This window comes from Anolis carolinensis, chromosome 3, assembly GCF_035594765.1.
Source record: "Anolis carolinensis isolate JA03-04 chromosome 3, rAnoCar3.1.pri, whole genome shotgun sequence".
NCBI lineage: Eukaryota > Metazoa > Chordata > Lepidosauria > Squamata > Dactyloidae > Anolis > Anolis carolinensis.
The window spans coordinates 261633401-261652604 of NC_085843.1; the positions used below are offsets into that span (position 1 = coordinate 261633401).

The 19204-nt window shown below is 42.4% G+C and overlaps 1 protein-coding gene across 5 annotated transcripts in view; it reads right to left on the minus strand.

Moving 5' to 3' along the window:
• veph1 (ventricular zone expressed PH domain containing 1) overlaps positions 1-19204 on the minus strand; it is a 150524-nt gene that overhangs the window by 120638 nt on the left and 10682 nt on the right. For all 5 annotated transcript variants that reach the window (XR_010004783.1, XM_062976703.1, XM_062976704.1 and 2 more), the window contains 3 exons: positions 15810-16097; positions 3732-3947; positions 1883-2057 (listed from right to left, as the gene is read on the minus strand). Coding sequence is in view for 4 of the 5 variants with exons in the window: in XM_062976703.1 (XP_062832773.1) it covers positions 1883-2057; positions 3732-3947; positions 15810-15947 (529 nt within the window). In the remaining variant the exon portion in view is untranslated. The remainder of the gene's footprint in view (positions 1-1882; positions 2058-3731; positions 3948-15809; positions 16098-19204) is intronic.

Here is a 19204-nt window from a genome sequence, read left to right on the forward strand (position 1 = left end):
AGATTAAACCACTGAGCTGCTGAATTTGCTGACCGAAAAGTTGGTGGTTCAAATATGAGGAACAGGGTGAGCCCCAGCTTCTGCCAACTTAGCAGTTCAAAAACATGCAAATGTGAGTAGATCAATATGTACCACTCCAACAGGGAGGTAATGGTTCTCCATGAGGTCATGCTGGCCACATGACCTTGAAGATGTCTACAAATAAATAAGATGTCTACAAATAAATAAATAAACAAACAAACAACGCCGGCTCTTTGACTTAGAAATGGAGATGAGCACCAGCCCCCAGAGTTGGACACGATTGGACTTAATGTCAAGGGAAAACCTTTACTTTTACTATACTATATTTTAATAAATATTTTACATATGCAAATTAATTACAAATACTAACTGATAGAATAGGATTCCACTTTATTCATGTTGATGCTCATGTACACTAGCAAGACCATACATAATTCCACTATGTATCCCAATTTACAGAGTAAGAAGGAATGAATCCTACTCCAAGAAGATTATAATAAAAAATTTCACAAGGAAACAAGAATGGAAATGAGAACAGTGAGGGAAGATGGAGTAAACATGATAAATGTGATTCAGAAAACAAGTAACTGGGTATCAGTTCAATCCAGTCATACACTGGAACTAGGAAGCTGATCCAAAAATCTTCATGGAATAGGTAACCTTTGAGGGGTGATTTAAACCTAGAGATGAGGTGCCATACTGGAAGATAATTGTAAGCATAAGGTACAAATGGCAGCATCTTTTGAGGAAGCATAAGGCCTTTACATGGGTAGCGGAGCTGAAAAAGCAAGGGCATGGGATTATTGGGATCCTAATCCCATTTTACAAGTATCTTGGAAGTTAATCAGAATCATTTCTGGTTAGTACTAGAATGGAAGACCACCAAAAATACAAGGTGTTCTAGGCTATATTTCAGAGGAAAGAACTGGCAAAACCATCTCAGAGCGATTCTTCCCCAAGAAAATCCCACAAAATGCATGGGGTCACCGTAAAACAACAACCATCTAGTTTCAGTTCCTTACTGGAATACAGTAATATCTCACTCAAGTCTATTACATTTCGATGGCTCTTGTAGTATAAAGCCTCTGACAAAGAATCTTATATATATAGAAGCTCAGCTCAATCCCCTTTTTCCTTTTCTTCTGTCTAATTGGAAGGTGTTTTTGTTTTGTCTTATAACACTGCCATTGGGAGGATGTTGAAGGAAGACTGCAGTAAGATTGTTTTTCAGTGTTGGATTGTAACAATATATCTTAAGTAAACATTGCAATAAAATTTGACCATAGAAAAATGGGGTTCGGTTGTCAGTGATCTTACTGTTGCTGTACAATAAGAAGCTGCCTACTCTACATGTATAAAGAACAAAATGGAAAGAAAGGAGTAAAGCTGATTAGCCTACCTCAGTATCTACACTGATATGTTAAAACAGCATAGATCTATAGGTTTTGTCATCAAAATGGAAATCATAAGGAAAGTGGAGGCTATTGAAAGGGAAAAATCATCCTGGGAATATTTAGAAGATGCAAACCCTTTTTGTTATTTCTGTAAGGCATATCTGGCATGGTTATTTCATTTCACGTGTGGATGTTAGTTTTGAAGTAAACATTTGCTAAAACATGTTATTGTGCTCTGGTTTAGGAACCTATCTTTCCATTCCCTTCTTTCCATTCAAAGACATAGCAGCTTTCTATTAGTAACCAAAAACAGAAAACACATCTATTATGTTTAACTGAGGTATAACAATATAAATATACAGATCTATAGATAAAATTATATGAAATATATTGCAATTGCATGTGTGGAAGCATCATATATGGCCTGAGTGAAGAAATCAAAACAGAACAATTCTGATACTCCTTACCTTGCAAGACACTTTTTACTATAGTTCCTGTGTGTTCTGCCAGGAGATCCACTTTACTTATTGCAGCAAGGGAAAGGTAACTGGACATGTTCCTACACAGTTCTTTGTTACCCCTCTGGAGAAATTTCACTGCCACTGGGACAGCCAATGCCATGATGGGAGGACGATTATAATTCTGTTAGGAAAAATGATTGCACCACAAAAAAACAACAATTATTTAAATGAGAGAGGGAGAGAAAGGAAGGCTCCCAGTTTTCAGCAAGTGATGTATATTTTAACAATATATAAACTCTCACAATCCCTTTTAAAAGTACTGCAATGAGAATAACAGAAATACAGCCAGCACAGTGGGTTAAACCACCAGCTACAGAAGACCATGCCGACCGGAAGTTTGGCAGTTCAAGCCGTGGGTTGGGGTGAGCTCCTGCCATCAGCCCTAGTTTCTGCTTACCAAGCAGTTCAAAAACAGCAATATGAGTAGATAATAGGTACCACTTTGGCAGGGAGGTAAAACATGCCGGTAATTCAATCAGAAAGGCGCCCAGGATGAAAGGCTCCTCGGCATGGAAAAATGAAACAACCTCCCCATGGCCGAGTAAAGCATAGCCTCCAGATGCCAGAGATGGAAAAAAGAGGAAAGCCTTGCCTCTGTTTATGTACTGTCTGTTTTAGTCAATTGTATAATGGCATTGAATGTCTACCATATATGTACCTATAATCTGCTCTGAGTCCCCTCGGGAAGATAGAGCAGACACACACACACACACACACACACACACATAGCATAAACATTCTAAGGAGCATCAAAATCAGGAGCAGACTTTTGGTCACATATCACCTGCATGCCTCTTGAACAAAATAAATACATACCTGGCAACAAGACTTTCATTTTAACAGCATTACAATAAAGTAGACACAATGGAGACTTGTTTTGTTTATTGAAGAAATATATTTTTTGGAAATCAACACCCGCTTAAGAGCCAGCAATTTTTCATCTTTCATTTTTAAAAATGTTTACTTGGAGCCAGTCCTAGAGTTTTGAAGCAGAATCTAACAAAACCAGGCACACAGACAGTTTTAATTTGCCACTGCACTGATGTGAAACCAAGTCTAAGAGTTCTCTCTCTAATATCATATTCTTATTCTCTTTGGATGGAAACAGTCAAAAGTCAAAACAGATTAGGAATGGCAGAATGTAACAAGTCAAAACAAACTACAAGGGCTACCCTCAGGCATGATATGGACAACAAAAAACCATGAGATATTATTACTACAATGGAAAAATCCTTTCAGATTGAATGCTGAATAATACCCCAATAGATATCTTTTCCTCTTAACTTTCTCACTCACGCTCATTCCTTGTCAGTGAATAGAAACAACCTTCAATTTTTGAACCTTGCTTTCTAAAGACTTGCACATTTAATGCTTAGGAATCATAGACAAGTTCCATTAATTTGATGAAGGATCTAATCTTCAGCTTTTTGTGCGTACAAGGCTTGCCTAGTCACAAGAATTGCCTATGGAAATGGTCGATCCCTTATTAAATCACATTTGAATTCACGCAAAAGCTGTCTTACCATTATCACAAATTCAAAAGTTATATATACTGTGCTATTTATGTTTCTCAGTGGCCAAACATGCATTTCCGAGCTTAAACAATCTAGATTCCACTTTCCAACTGATTCTACTTTCTGGCCATGCTCTGATCCCTAACCTGTCAGATAAATGGGGGGGGGGGGTTGCTTCACTTTTGTCTAAACCTGAAAACTTCATTCCATGCTTAATGTGAGCACTAAGCTATGTAGTAGTCATATAGTATAATGCCATGCATTTTGCAATGCATTCTTACCTGCAAAATGCAGCTCATTATATCCGATGCAATCTTTGCATGGGGTGTGTCTTCATCTTTTCCTGAAGGTTTCAAATTGTATTCTAAACATGACTCCCAAAGAGCAATAAGAGCTTTCCCATGTTTCTCTATGGACTCTGTCTCTCTGATGGCAGTGGTAATTCGTGTTATGCAGATCTCCACAACAGCCTGGTCATTGTCATTGGTCTGGTAGTCCTAGTTGAGACAAAGCAATTTGTGAAGTGATGTTCATTTAATTATTTTACCATGCCTTTCTTCCAATATGGGCGTCAGAATCATTCAAACTAAAACTAAAAATATAAAAACAAATGAATAAAATCTATGGCACCAAACAGTCATTTGAATGAACTAGGTAACTTAAATCCCTTCTATATATTGGATAAGCCTATGGTTCTAGGCAGTGTATGTTCCTCCCACAAAAAACGTAAACTTACTCTTGGTGCCTATTTGTCCAAGTGTTGGAAGCAAAGTGAACTGTATGCTTGGCAGGGGGAAAAATCAGTAAAGATTACATTGGGCTTTGCCTTGACCTAATCTAGGTCACTTTTGAGTATTCCTTGCCTAAGAAGGCCCTATGGAATTAACAGGGTCACTATAAGTCAAGAGGTCACTTGAGGGTACATAGAATCACAGAATTGAAGGAGAGCATGCAGGCCAACAAGGCCATCCTAACACACACCCAATATATACACACAAAACCCAACCAGTTTCCTTTGCCTTTACTATGGCTAGAATGCAGCCATTGAGACACCTATCAAATTGAAATCTGGTGGCAAATCTCTCTGCTTCCTGCGTTATCATTGTATCTTTGCTTTTGTACTATTAATAGTCATAATATTAATAAGGGTAATGGTGGTACAATGGGTTAAACCCTTGTGCTGTTGAACGGATGACTTGAAGGTTGGCAGTTCGAATCTGCAAGACGGGGTGAGCTCCCGTCTGCCAGTCCTAATTCCTGCCAACCTAAGAGTTTGAAAATATGCAAACGTGAGTAGATAAATAGGTACCACTTCAGTGGGAAAAGGCAAAGAGATATAAAATATGAATAAAGTGTATATTATTATTATTATTGTTATTATTATTATGTATTTTTAAACAAAACTAAATATGGGTTCAATGGGTTCAAATTGCAGGAAAGAAGATTCCACCTAAACATTGGAACTTTTTGACAGAACTGTTCAACAGTGGAATATGCAGCTGCCTCGAAGTGTGGGAGTCTCCTTCTCTGGAGATTTTTAAACGAAGTTGGGGTAGCCATCTGTCATGAGTGCTTTGACTGTGTTTTCCTGCATGGCAGGAGGTTGGAATGGATGACCCTTGGGGTCACTTTCAAACTCATGATTCTATGTGTACAGGGGATTTATACACAGTTGATTTATTCAGTGATCTAGGTCAGATCAAAAATCTCTGTCATCTCCAACAGTGGCCAGGCTCACTTGGGAAGTTTGCAAAAAAGACCATCATAGGAATGATCATTTATCTCCTGCTGTGGCTGTTTATCCCGACCTGTAATGATCAAGAGAGCACTGTTGTTGACCATGTCAGTACTATTTTTTAATACTGAGAGGAATAATCTATTCTATTTTTCATAAATCTTTATTATTGCTTCAAAACTTTTCCACTTTTCTGTTCTGCAGCAATGAATACTCCAAACTATTCTTAATGTTCAATGTCTAAGACAGGGTCAGCTAACTTCATAGGGGATGGAGATCTTTATTGTTGCTAATGGAGGTGAAATTTTACTGCTTGTCTTTTACTGTCCCTACATGGTCAAGAGAGGGAATGGCTTCTGTCTGCATTGTGATTCCTTCAAAAAAATGTAATTTAGAACATTTGGGATTAAATGTAGCCCCGTGACTTGTATGTTTGTTAATTTCTTATGAAATTTCTTATGAAAAAGCCAATGAAACTTCAAAAACTTGCATTAAGTGTTTTGAACATTTTGGTTGACCCATAAAAGTATTTCTATTTTGTAGACTTTATTATAATCTACTGCAAAGCCAATATAGTTATACTGAATACAACTTTACACTCTGAAAAAAAGTACTTCATTTTGGGTCATCTGTGTCTACTATTGCCAATCTATAATTATGTATGACGGAGCTCCAGTGGCACAATGGGTTAAAACCTTGTGCCAGGAGGACTGATGAGCAACAGGTCAATGGTTCGAATCCAGGAAGAGCAGGTGAGCTCCCTTTGTCAGCTCCAGCTCCCCATGCGGGGACATGAGAGAAGCCTTCCACAGGATGGTGAAACATCTGGGTGTCCCCTGGGCAACGTCCTTGTAGACGGCCAATTCTCTCACACCAGAAGCGACTTGCAGTTTCTCAAGTCACTCCTGACACACAAAAAATTATGTATCACCTCACATTATGGTGTTTGTCCACACCAGTCATTGTTTTAGAAAACAGTATTGTGCCCTTTTCTTTTTGAGCTAAAGAAGCCATCATTGCTTATCCATTCTTTAAGAGGGAAGGTGCTCTGACCGATCACTGCATCCATCCTTTTCTGTATAATGTCTACCATTTCTCTTTTTCAGTTCTGGGAAGTTGTACAACAAGCAGATCTACAATTTGAGACTCTTTTTCACATCTGGGGGAAATTACTTACATCTTGGAGATTCTGAATCTGAAAATGACTTCAAAATGTGTTCCGTGTCAACTACGTATCACTGATGCCCTCTAGTGGGAAATACATTTGTAAACTGATTTGTTTTCATTTCTTTAATGTTCCAAAATGATTTTATGATAAAATACAAATATGGTACATCTTAATACATTTTGTAAATCCGGTAACATTTTCCAAGACTGGAAAATATTCCAACGTTTACAAATAATAAAGTAACTAGTGCTTCCACATAACAAAAAATGTAGCCATGCTTTCAGAAATAGTATGAATACCTCATCAGTATAAATACAGAAGTTTAGTTTATTTTCAGCATGTAGTTAGCATATAGATTTTACTTTCATTTAATTAATTTGATATTCATCATTATCTATATTGTACGTATAACACAAACTTTAAAAAGGATGTCCAATTATTGGAAAAAAATGACCTGTGTACATTTCTTTTGTATGAAATTTTCTACATATATATTGGAGTGGGCATTTCTTTGCTATTCTCTGAACTTTCATTAAGTGCCCATGTTGACCTAAACCACAGAAAGCTATGAACTTCAAATATAAAGTTAAAGTTTTGACAAGTATGCACACCTGTAATCAGAAATTATGTATAGCTATCTTCTGCAGATGCTTTGCCTGGAGATGTTGCTTGGGTCAGACAGTTGGAACAGAAAGCCTATGAGACCCCTTTCAGCTCTATGTCACAATCTATGTTTGTTTACAACATACTCTGCACACAGCCTTTGTTTCTCAGGCCCATCTCCATATGACAATTATGATTTTCCTGGGATCAGCAAAGGTATTCCAGCTTGTCCATTGGGGAGGGCTACTTAATTTTCTGATAGAAAGATCTAGTGCCTCACCAAACTACAAATGCCAGATTTCCATAGGATATTGGCATAGCAATATACTATAATTGTGTAGAGTTAAAGGGATCTGGGTTCAAGCTTGCCTTATGAAGCATCTGAACGTTCCTGTACGGTGGGGCCTTGATATTCACTGGATTTGGTTCAAGGACCCCTTGTGGGTGCTCAAGTCCCATTATATACAGTGACATATAACCTTATCAGATGGTCAGAGGAAAAGTGAGAGGAAGTGGAGAGAACTGTGCTCCTTCATTCCCTTCTCTTTCATCTTCTGGGATGACAAGCCATCCCATGTCCTTTCCCCTTCTTCTGCTCGTCCTTCCTAGTTTTAAGCAATTTGGAGTCGGATAACACAGCACTTCTGAAGATAGCTTTAGGGCTCCATTTCCTTGCACAGTAGAAATGGAGCCTCACAGAGCCCTACCAGAAGTGTCCTCTCATCATATGATGGCCTCTGTGGGGCTCCGTCTCCGCAGTGCATGGAAACAAAGCACTAAAGCCGTTTGATGAGATCCCTTGTAATATTTTGTTTTTTATCTATAAGATAAAGGTTTCCCTTGACGTTAAGTCCAGTCATGTCTGACTCTGGGGGTTGGTGCTCATCTCCATTTCTAAGCCAAAGAGCCAGCGTTGTCTGTAGACACCTCCAAGGTCATGTAGCCGGCATGACTGCATGGAGCGCCATTACCTTCCCGCCTGAGCGGGATCTACTCACATTTGCATGTTTTCGAACTGCTAGGTTGGCAGGAGCTGGAACGAACAGCGGGCGCTCAAGCCGCTCCCGCGATTTGAACCTGGGACCTTTCGGTCTGCAAGTTCAGCAGCTCAGCACTTTAACACACTTCGCCACCGGGGAATGGCAATATAAATGGTAAGATAAATGTTTACTTATGGGAATTTGAAGGATGGGATGAGTTCAAGATGTGGATGGATGAACCTGTGGATTCAACCATCAGAATCCATGTATATGGATGGATACGGAGGGCTAACTGCATTTCTAGGGGAGTGAATTGATACAAAGAAATGTGTGGATGCATGATGGGTAAATTAAGAATAATTTGTGACACAGTTAAATATTCTTGTAGATTAAGTATTGTTCCGTCCCCCAGGACGATGGTTTGCCTTACCTATTGGTCGTTTGTTTGTTTTCCCTCCTTTGCATTTTGTTTCAGCCTCTGGCTGCAAAGCCCAGGAAAAGTGGCTTGGAATCTGCAAGAGCTGGCTGCAGTTTTCTTTGCAGTGATTGGTCAAAGAATGCAACATCTTAGGACCGCCCTTTTTACCAGGGTCTAGTCTCCATTTTGGAGCTTCATTCTGGCTATAGTCTTCCAACGTGCTGGAGCTGTGCAAGGCTAACTGGGACAAATCATCCTCAAAACCAGGCCAATCTAAGCCTATCCAAATTAGATAAGTATTGAATTATATTGATCTGGAATAGGAAATCTAGTTAGAGGAGCAGGGTTATTCTGTCGCTTCTAGAACTAATCTTTGCTGTAAAGATAGGGAAGGAAAGAGTTTCTCCTTCTAATATAGGCAGCGTGATTAGGGTATAGTGGTTTTATAATCACCTTTGCTTTCTGGAACCAGGGATAATTCTGTACCTAAAACCTATAGAAATTTGTTTCATTTTCTGCAACTTTAAGATCTGTGCCAGGTTTACAACCTTGTATGAATAAACATCCTTTTTTGAAGTTATCCAGACTCAGTCGTTCAATATCTATAGGACAGCTTATAGGGATTTGCAGTTCGCCCGGATAAAGGACAGTACGTTTCAGTTTTATAGTTTTTTATTGTCCGGCGGACGGCACAGTTTTGAGGTAGATCAGCGGTTTTTCCGCTTGAGCTAGCTTGCACGGCTTATAGTTTTTTATAGTTTAGGAAGTTTAGTATAGGCCGCGGCTTTTCCGCCTGAGCTCAGTCTGCATACCTAAAGACTCTATCAGCGTCTGAGGCAGTGGAGCCCGCTCTCAGACCTGAAGGAGTCAAATAGTGGGGCTCTATTTCCTTGCTATTTGGCTCGCGTGTGCGCACGTGGCCCAGTGGCTTTCTGGGTTTGCACAGGCTGTGCAGTTCCCAGCAACGTCCAGGGCTCCCTCGGCGGTAGACCTCGAGCCGCGGAGCACCAGCGACAGTTCTTTGGCTGGCTTTGAGGCGTGAAGCCCACCAGAACCAGGCTAGAACCTGGACAGGCCTGGCAACGCTGCTGCGAGTTCGGCCGGAGCACTCGGCCGGCTTCGACCTGCCTCATGGTCCGGCGGTGGTGACCTGCCTCATCGTCCTGCGGTGGTGACCTGCTTCATCGTCCTGCGGTGGTGACCTGTTTCATCGTCCTGCGGTGGTGACCTCCCTTCACAGCGGGGAGGAGGCGTCTCTTCTCTCCTCCTTTCCAAAGCCAGCCTTGGTGCTCCTTCGGCGGCAGGCCTCGAGCCGCAGAGCACGAGGTGCTTGAAAATTTGGCGAAGTCGCCATTTTGGCAGTTTACGTCACTCGGGCAAGGGAGGTATCAAGTGGCAAGTTGCTGTCAGTTGGCATTTTGCAGCTTGCCCACTAAAATCTGGCGCCAAAGGTCACTATCTTTGTAAAGTATAGTTACTTAGTGATATATATTGCTATGGTTAAGTGTTGTGCATTGTATTATATATTGCATTTGCTTTTATTGTAAATTTACTTGCTGGTATGTTGTATTTGCTTTTGTTGTAAATTTACTTGCTATTAAGAATACATAATGTCTATGCAATTTCAAGATGATACAGATGGTATACCTCCTTCTGAGGCTGAAAGTAGGAATGAAAGGCCCCAAAGGATAAAGCACCCTTCAGCCAAGATGCTAGCCCATCTAATAGATGAAAAGGAGCTCCTCCATGTGAGGTTAGGTTCGGCATGGGAGCGAATTGTAACATTGATGGACAGAATTGAGAGCTTGGGTATTACAAGGGTGCCATCCATATTACAGACAGACCTTGAAGAGACCTTCGGTCTCTGGAGGGGTTTGGTGTCTAAGATAGTCCAGGTCCTCGAGCGCATTAACGCCAAGGATTCAGAGTTAGAAATAGTGAGTGTCTTAGCTGACACTAATGAGAAAGAAAATAAGGTGAGGGCAATTCTAGATGCCTTGGAATTTAGTTCTCCACCTGTTAATCTAAGGTCTGAGCCAAAAGGAAATCAGTCTTCCTTATGCAGCCATGAGACCAATCTTTTAAAATCACCTGCTGTGGCACTTAGTCTTAAGTCCAACCGCTCTAGCCAGGTATCTAAACTAAGGGAGTGTGCATCATCTAAACATAGCCACTCTAGCAAGTCTTCTGCTGCTGGGAGTGCCATCTCTTCCCTAGCTGCCTTGCACATTAAGGAGGCTGCACGTCAGGAGCTAAAGAGCAAGGTAGCGGGGGCGGAGGCTGATGCTAAGGCAGCTGATCTCACCCTTCCCTTTAAAGAAGAAGAGCAACGACTGCAAAGCAAAATGCAAATAGAACAGGCCCAAAGGCAATGTGAAATAGAAATGCTTAGAATAAAGATGGATGCCGCAGCCAAAAGGGTAAGGGCTGAGACTTTGGCCAAAGCCCTAATTGAGCCACTCACAGAAGAAAATGTAAGCCAGTTACCAATACAGGATCCTTCTGCCAAAGTGTTTGCGCACCTTGGCAGCATGAACAGCCAGTTTTCGGATGAGGAACAGGGAGACTTCTCTCCTTACCCAGAGCAGGGCCCCAAAGTCACTTTTGAGTTTCCTGCAGAGCAGAGCGTCATAGCGGGGAGCTCGCCCTTGCTCGAGCTACCTGTGCCTCCTGCTAAAACCCTAGGTCAGTCAATCAGGGCCTCAAGGCCGAGTGCTAGTTGGCCCCTACAGACAGCTGCACAGGGAACCATCGATTCGTCAGTGGTCGATGTCATCCCTCCAAGAGGCCAAAGGTTGACGCAAGGTACACGGTGGGAGTCCACTCCACAACAGCAAACTCCTCAATTGTTCCCTTCGACGCCAGAGTCCCAGCTTGTCTCCATCATCAGAAGCCCCAGAAGAGATCTTAAGGACAAGGGTGTCGAAAAGTTTTCGGACAAGCCTGAGGAATTTCTTCTCTGGAAGGCCACCTTCCAGAGAGCAATCAGAGACTTAAAGTTATTGCCGGAGGAAGAACTGACTCTTCTGGCTGCATGGTTGGGCCCAGCCTCATCCTCACAAGTTAAGAAGATCTACGCAGCCCACGTAGCCGATCCCGACAAAGCCCTGGAAAAGGCCTGGGCCAGGTTGCAGCAGAGGTATGGGGCCAGCACAGAGATTGAAGCATCTCTTATGGACAAGCTCCAAAGGTTCCCAGCTTTAAAATTCAAAGACTTCAAACTCTTGTGGGACCTCAGCGATCTCCTTGCGGAATTAGAGTCGGCCAAGGAGAATCCAGAATTGCCCGGTTTGAAGTGCCTCGATCAGCACCTGTCCCAGAGGCAGATCTTGACCAAGCTGCCCTTCACTTTGCAAGAACGCTGGGGACAGGAGGTCTTCAACTACAAGGAGGCCCACTCCCAGGCATACCCTCCATTTTCTCATTTGGTCCAGTTCATCACCAGGGCAGCCAGAGAAAGGAATGATCCGCAGACGGGCCTCCCCACCTTATACCAAGGGACCCAGCCAGAGAAGGCACCTAAAGTGGAGAAAAAACCATCCAGAGAGGCCAAAAGACCGGTTAGTGTTAAGGCTGTTGAAACTCAGCACAGGGCCAACGAATCCAAGTCAGAGGTGAAGGAGGTGCTCTGCCCCATTCACCAAAAGCCTCACAGTTTGGCCAACTGCCGGGAATTTGGCAAGAAGCCTTATAAAGAAAGACAACAGATTGTACAGAAGCTGGGCATATGTTTTAGGTGCTGTGGAGCAACTCTTCACTTTGCATCCAACTGCAAAGAGGACGTCAAATGCGCAAGGTGTAACAGCCTTAAGCATTGCACCGCGATGCACAACTCTGACGCTGTCTCCCGCGCCAAAGGGGACACGTTTTCCAAAGAAGGATCATCTACTGAAGCCACCAACATGCAGGCCGCGTCACGGATGCAGGAGGATGCTCCATCGGTCGCCTGCACTGAACTATGCTCTGACGTGCACCAGTTCAGAGTCTGCCATCCCATCTGCCTAGCAGATGTATATCCAGCCAAGAGCCCTTGGCTTAGAAAGAGACTCTATGTGGCCCTGGATTCACAGAGCGACGCCTCCCTGGCTACTCCAGAGTTCTTCCGCATGTTTGACCTTAAAACCAAGATGGTTGACTACACTATGACTACGTGTGCAGGAAAAAAGAAGTTGCAGGGTCGCATAGCATCTGGCTTTGTTGTCTCCTCTTGCGACCAGAAGAGGCAGTTCAAGTTGCCAGACCTGATTGAGTGTTCCTCCATCCCTCGGAACAAAAAACAAATTGTAACTAGAGAAGTTGTGGAGGCTCATCCACATTTGCGACGATTAAAGAATGCCATACCTGCTTTCCGTCCAGATGTGGACATTGCCCTTCTGCTTGGTGCGGACTGTCCGAACTTGTTCTATGTGAACGACCAAGTTAAGGGACCTCCAGGGGCGCCCATTGCTCAGCTGCTACCACTAGGCTGGACAGTTACAGGCCCAGTGTGCATAAACAAGATGTACCCACCATCGTCGTTGGACTCCAATCAAGCACAGGTGCTTAAAGGTGGACGTCCTACACTTGTGCGCAGTTGCCTAAGTCACATCTCAGTCTACTGCCAAGCAATAACTCCAGAGTATTCCTCCATCTTCAAAGTCTCTGAGAGAGACGAAGCCACAGCGCTCTCGAAAGATGAGCAAAGGTTTTCGGACATTATGAATGCTCAAGTCTCACGAAGTGCAGAGGTGAAAGCCTGCAAATCAACCACAGAAATCAAGATGGGCCAAAGATCTTGCCTGGAACCACACCGTTTTGAACGTTTTTCGGAGTGGCACAGTCTTCTTAGAGCAGTAGCTAGGCTTATACATCGTTTAGCTTGCAAAGATAGTGAGCCTTTACAGGTCCAGGATATGATAAAGGCTAAGAGCGTCATATTCAAGTCAGTGCAGAGATCTGCTTTCAAGCAGGAAATAGCTAGGCTAGAGCAAGGGCTCAACATCCCTAATCAAAGTCTTCTAAATGAGTTAAACCCATTTCTAGACAAGGAGGGTATTTTGAGAGTTGGAGGAAGGTTAGCCAAAGCTAAACTCAAGGCGTGCATAAAAAACCCCATCATCATACCCCCTAATAGTCACACTGCATTGCTGCTCGTTCGGCATCACCATGAAAGGATCCATCATCAGGGTAGAACTCTAACTGAGGCAGCCCTTAGAAATGGAGGTCTGTGGGTAGTTAATGCCAAAAGGTTGGTCAACAGTTGTATTTTCAAATGTGTTAAATGCAGGCGCCTTAGGCGAAACTGTCAAAGTCAGTTGATGGCAGAACTGCCTCAGGATAGGACTTTGACAGACCCACCCTTTTCCCATGTGGGAATCGATGTGTTTGGTCCTTGGGAGGTTGTCACTAGGAAAACCAGGGGTGGTGTTGTAAATAACAAGAGGTGGGCAGTTTTGTTTACTTGTTTAGTAATACGAGCTGTCCATATAGAAGTCATAGAAGGGATGGACACTTCATCATTTTTAAATGCATTGAAAAGGTTCATAGCCCTCAGAGGGCCAATTAAGTCAATTCGATCGGACTGTGGCACCAATTTTGCATGTGCAGACCTTAGCCAACCACTTCTGGAAGAGGTGGAAGGCCGAATACTTAAGCCAGCTTCCAACCAGAAGACTCTGGCAAACCCCAGAGGACAATTTCAAGGTGGGAAACCTTGTGTTGCTAAAGGACAAAGACTTGCCCCGCTATGCCTGGCCTATGGGCATTACACTAAAGACCTTTCCTTGCCCTGACGGTAAGGTTAGAAAAGTTCAGGTAAAGACTCATAGTAAGGACAAAATGTCTGTCCTGGACAGACCAACCAGCAATCTCGTGTTGCTTGTCCAAAGTGTGTAAGTTTTATACTGTTTTATTGTTGTGTATACAAAGGTGTTTGTATGTTTTTGATTGGTAAATTCCCATATCCTGGGAATTTAGCGGGGAGTGTTCCGTCCCCCAGGACGATGGTTTGCCTTACCTATTGGTCGTTTGTTTGTTTTCCCTCCTTTGCATTTTGTTTCAGCCTCTGGCTGCAAAGCCCAGGAAAAGTGGCTTGGAATCTGCAAGAGCTGGCTGCAGTTTTCTTTGCAGTGATTGGTCAAAGAATGCAACATCTTAGGACCGCCCTTTTTACCAGGGTCTAGTCTCCATTTTGGAGCTTCATTCTGGCTATAGTTTTCCAACGTGCTGGAGCTGTGCAAGGCTAACTGGGACAAATCATCCTCAAAACCAGGCCAATCTAAGCCTATCCAAATTAGATAAGTATTGAATTATATTGATCTGGAATAGGAAATCTAGTTAGAGGAGCAGGGTTATTCTGTCGCTTCTAGAACTAATCTTTGCTGTAAAGATAGGGAAGGAAAGAGTTTCTCCTTCTAATATAGGCAGCGTGATTAGGGTATAGTGGTTTTATAATCACCTTTGCTTTCTGGAACCAGGGATAATTCTGTACCTAAAGCCTATAGAAATTTGTTTCATTTTCTGCAACTTTAAGATCTGTGCCAGGTTTACAACCTTGTATGAATAAACATCCTTTTTTGAAGTTATCCAGACTCAGTCGTTCAATATCTATAGGACAGCTTATAGGGATTTGCAGTTCGCCCGGATAAAGGACAGCACGTTTCAGTTTTATAGTTTTTTATTGTCCGGCGGACGGCACAAGTATCCCTTATCCAAAATGCTTGGGACCAAAAGTGTTTGGGGTGTGTGATGTGAAAGATTGATATTTGCTTATATGTACATAATGAAATATCTTGGAGATGGGACTCAATCTAAACATGAAATTCATTGAGATTCCATATATGTCTTATACACAACATTTGTAATAATTTTGTGCATGAAACCCAGTTTGTGAACACTGAACCATCAGAAAGCAAAGGAGTTATTATTTCAGGTATGTGTGGGTAAATTTTGAGAATTTAGGATTTCAGAATTCTAAATAACAGATGCTCAACCTATACTGATTAAGGAACACAGCCACTAAATTATCACTATTTATAACCTCTAGCTTTCTGATGGTACAGAACTTGAGCAACAATAAGCCTTAACTCTGGCTTTATTACTACCTGTATTTATTATTTTGTGAACATTGTGAATAACTGGAATGAGATGCTTTCCCTCCCAGTTATGCTCAATGGTCTAAAAGTATGCCTCCTTTTCCTCAGATGAGCATAATTTAGTTAGGCCTATACCATTTCCCTTTTTTCTGCTCACACTGGAGACATCTTTTTTTCTTTCTCCAACACTCCTATCTCAGGTACCTTATTTCCCTAATGTTTTAGAAATGGCAAGGTGAGGCTAAAATTTTGTATCATTGCATGTGCACAGGATAGCACATGTATTTTTTCATTCCCCAACTCTTGGAGATATTCCTCTTCTAACCCATTGCAAACATTCGAAATCATGCACACAATAAAAAAAATTAAATGTTATACTCACGGGAGATGAACTAATGACTTTTATTTGCTCAAGAGCTTCAGACAAACATCCTTCTATTTCAGAATCGTCTAAGGAGAAGAGGTCCCCTGCACGCGAAAGGTCCTTCTGTCCCAAAACAAGCCCAAAGAGACAATGCATAATTGAATGTTCTGCCAACCAAAAAAAGATTTCAGCATACCAGTGTGTTTTCAGTCAAGGTTAGTGACACACAAATCCAAAATCAAAAAGGTGTTCTTCGTCTATATAAGGGAACACTTTTTCATATTTGGAGACCTCTTCCGCCATAACCTAAGGAAAAGTAAAGAAGAAATTAAAAAATAAAATCTTGTTGCAAATTCCACAGTATTCCACAGAGGTTAGCTTTTTTCCCCCCCTAGGAAAGCTCGCTTGGCCCTGTTAGATGCCTTCCTGGTAGTAGGTGAAGACTTCTTTATTTTCCCTGTCTGTTTAGAATGTTTTGTTTTTATATACATGGGTCCTTGGTTTGGTTCCATTGCAGCCAATGGTGTTGTAAATTAGTACCCCTTATTGAAAACAGGAAAATCAAGATTTGCTTGGGGGGGGGGGGGGCACGGTGGGATGGACTATAATTTCTGTGACTGTACTATTATAATTTCTTTTTTTGGTGTTTTATAATTACTATTATGTCAACTGGGTATCCTATCTTTGTAAGCTTTTGAGATGAACAACAGATTCTTGAACTTATGTGATGAATATATCTGTAATAAATAATTCTATATAACCAGGCTAATAGTTAATTATTTATTTACAGTATTTTATATTCCGCCCTTCTCACCCCGAAGGGGACTCAGGGCGGATCACATTGTATACATATAAGGCAAACATTCAATGCCCATATACACATAGAACAGAGACAGAGACAGACGCAGAGGCAATTTAACCTTCTCCTGAGGGGATGTTCAATTCTGGCCACGGGGGGAGCAGCTGCTTCATCATCTACTGTGATGACACTTCCTCATCCCAATGTCGTAAATTAGTTAAATTTGCCTCCCCACTTTATAAGTGGTACCTTATTTCCTACTTGATAGATGCAACTATCTTTTGGGTTGCTAGATCAGCAACGAGCAGGGGCTATTTTTTATTTTTTAATTGATGGATGCTCACCCCGCCACAGGATGGCCTCGAACTCACGACCTCATGGTCAGAGTGATTTATTGCAGGAAGCTGCTCACCAGCCTGCTCCACAACCCGATGTTCTATATATCAATATAGAACATCGATTTGATTTCCTACACCTCTAGATTACTTCAACATTAGCAAATCAGATATCCTGGTGATGTAGGAGTTGTAGAAGAGCAGTGTTTCTCAACTTGGGGTCAGGACCCCTGGGGAGGTCATGAGGGGGTGTCAGAGGGGTCGCCAAAAACCATCAGAACCATCAGAAGCTACAATTACCATCATGTTGGGTCAGTCCCCCTCTAAACCCGACCAGTATTCAAAGTTGATCATATTGGGTATTGTGGATGTAGGTGAACTACAATTCCCAAAACCCAAGGTCAATGCCCACCTAACTCTTCCAGTATTTTCTGTTGGTCGTGGGAGTTTTGTGTGCCAAGATTGGTTCAATTCCGTCATTGGTGGAGTTCAGAAATCTCTTTGATTGAAGGTGAACGATAAATCCCAGCAACTACAACTCCCAAATGACAAAATCAATCCCCCTCAACCCCACCAGTATTCAAATTTGGACATATCAGGTACTTGTGCCAAATTTGGTCTAGTGAATGAAAATACATCCTGCATATCAGATATTTACACCATGATTCATAACAGTAGCAGAATTAGTTATGACGTAGCAATGAAAATTATGCAATGAATCATAATTGAGGGTCACCACAAAATGAGAAACTGTATCAAGGGGTCGCAGCAGTAGGAAGGTTGAGAAGCACTGTAGTAGAGCATATCTTGAGGGTGCCTGGTAGAGAAAACCCTGGCCAATGGGATAGAGCACTTAGAGTGATTTTCTGCCCATGACATTTTCCCATTTTCGAGATTGGCCTCATGATGAAGCAACTGGTAAACATGCTGGACCTTCAAGCAACCATTCAGATCATCAGTGTCCAAGATCATTGCAACTTGTTGTCCAGGAGTCTCAGCAAGGCTTAACCCCTGTCAGAAAATTATTTATGCATTACACTAGAATTATTCCAGCCTCTCTCAGTTTCACCATTAGATACTAACTCAGACAGGTAGACTTTTGGGCAGTTGAGTAGACAACACACCAACAGAGGCTAAATATTTCTTGATTGCGCATCATCAACTTAAATGAAAAGGCTGCACAGGACACAACATAAAAGCCATTGACACTGTTTCTCAGTCCACCCAGTCTCATTTGGTACTACCCTTTGAAATCTGGTGAACACAGCTGAGCAACATTAACATACATACCCTCCATTGTTCAATTACGTTTATATCACAAATCTTGCATGGCTATTTGTATGTACAAGGCAACTGGGCCACACAAAACAGGCCACACACACATGTGCTTGGGATAGCAAAAGGCCACAACTTACAGCTGGAAATGGGGTTGGCAGCCACACATGAGTTTTGGATCCCGGTATTGACCAGCCTGCATGCTGAGCCAATAACACAAGTAGAGGCAGCGAAACCTGAACCAGCACCTTTACAACAGCAGGAGACAACGGTCAAGAGGAGACACTGCGTGGGCACCCATCCACCACTGATCTGGGTCACCCATGCAGCCCCACCTCTGGCATGTGACCGGAAGAACCCATTCCAACCAGAATGGTGGCAGGGTAAAGGTGTGAGATTGGATCCAGGGTCCATGCAAACTAAGTTGTGACAATTACAAGATATAGCTCCAAGGTAGAATTCAATAAATTGAAGGGAAAATGGGTGGGGTGGGGAGGGCTCCAAGGCAACTGAGCTGGAGGAGCAGCCTGGCCTGCCTTTATGTTGGGCAGACGGATCTCAAGAAAGAAGTCTTCCTGCTGGTCTCTCCCATTTTAAACAATCAGATTGAAACAGTAAGTTCAAAATGTTTGGCTACAGCTTTCCCGCACTTCTGCCGGGCATTCAAAGCATGGGGGCCGAGGGGAGAGGGGAGAGCAGAGCCAGGAGGCAAGATGGCAGGTGGAGGCAGTGCATGAACCACAACTCCCTTTCCCAGTAGGTTGGGTAAGGAATTTTCAACCACTGACTAGTTATTCTACTGTCCACACCACCACAATTCTTCAAAATAGGAGGCAATATAGAAGGAAGAAGACCACATGGATAGATGAAGTTTATTCTTCTATGTAAGTCAGCTCGCAGTCCACCTGCCAACCATTTATAACATTACGTGCAGGCATAAATTACAAGATTTAATGGACCCCTAAAACAATGCAACCCAAACAACCGGGAGCCCTGGTGGCGAA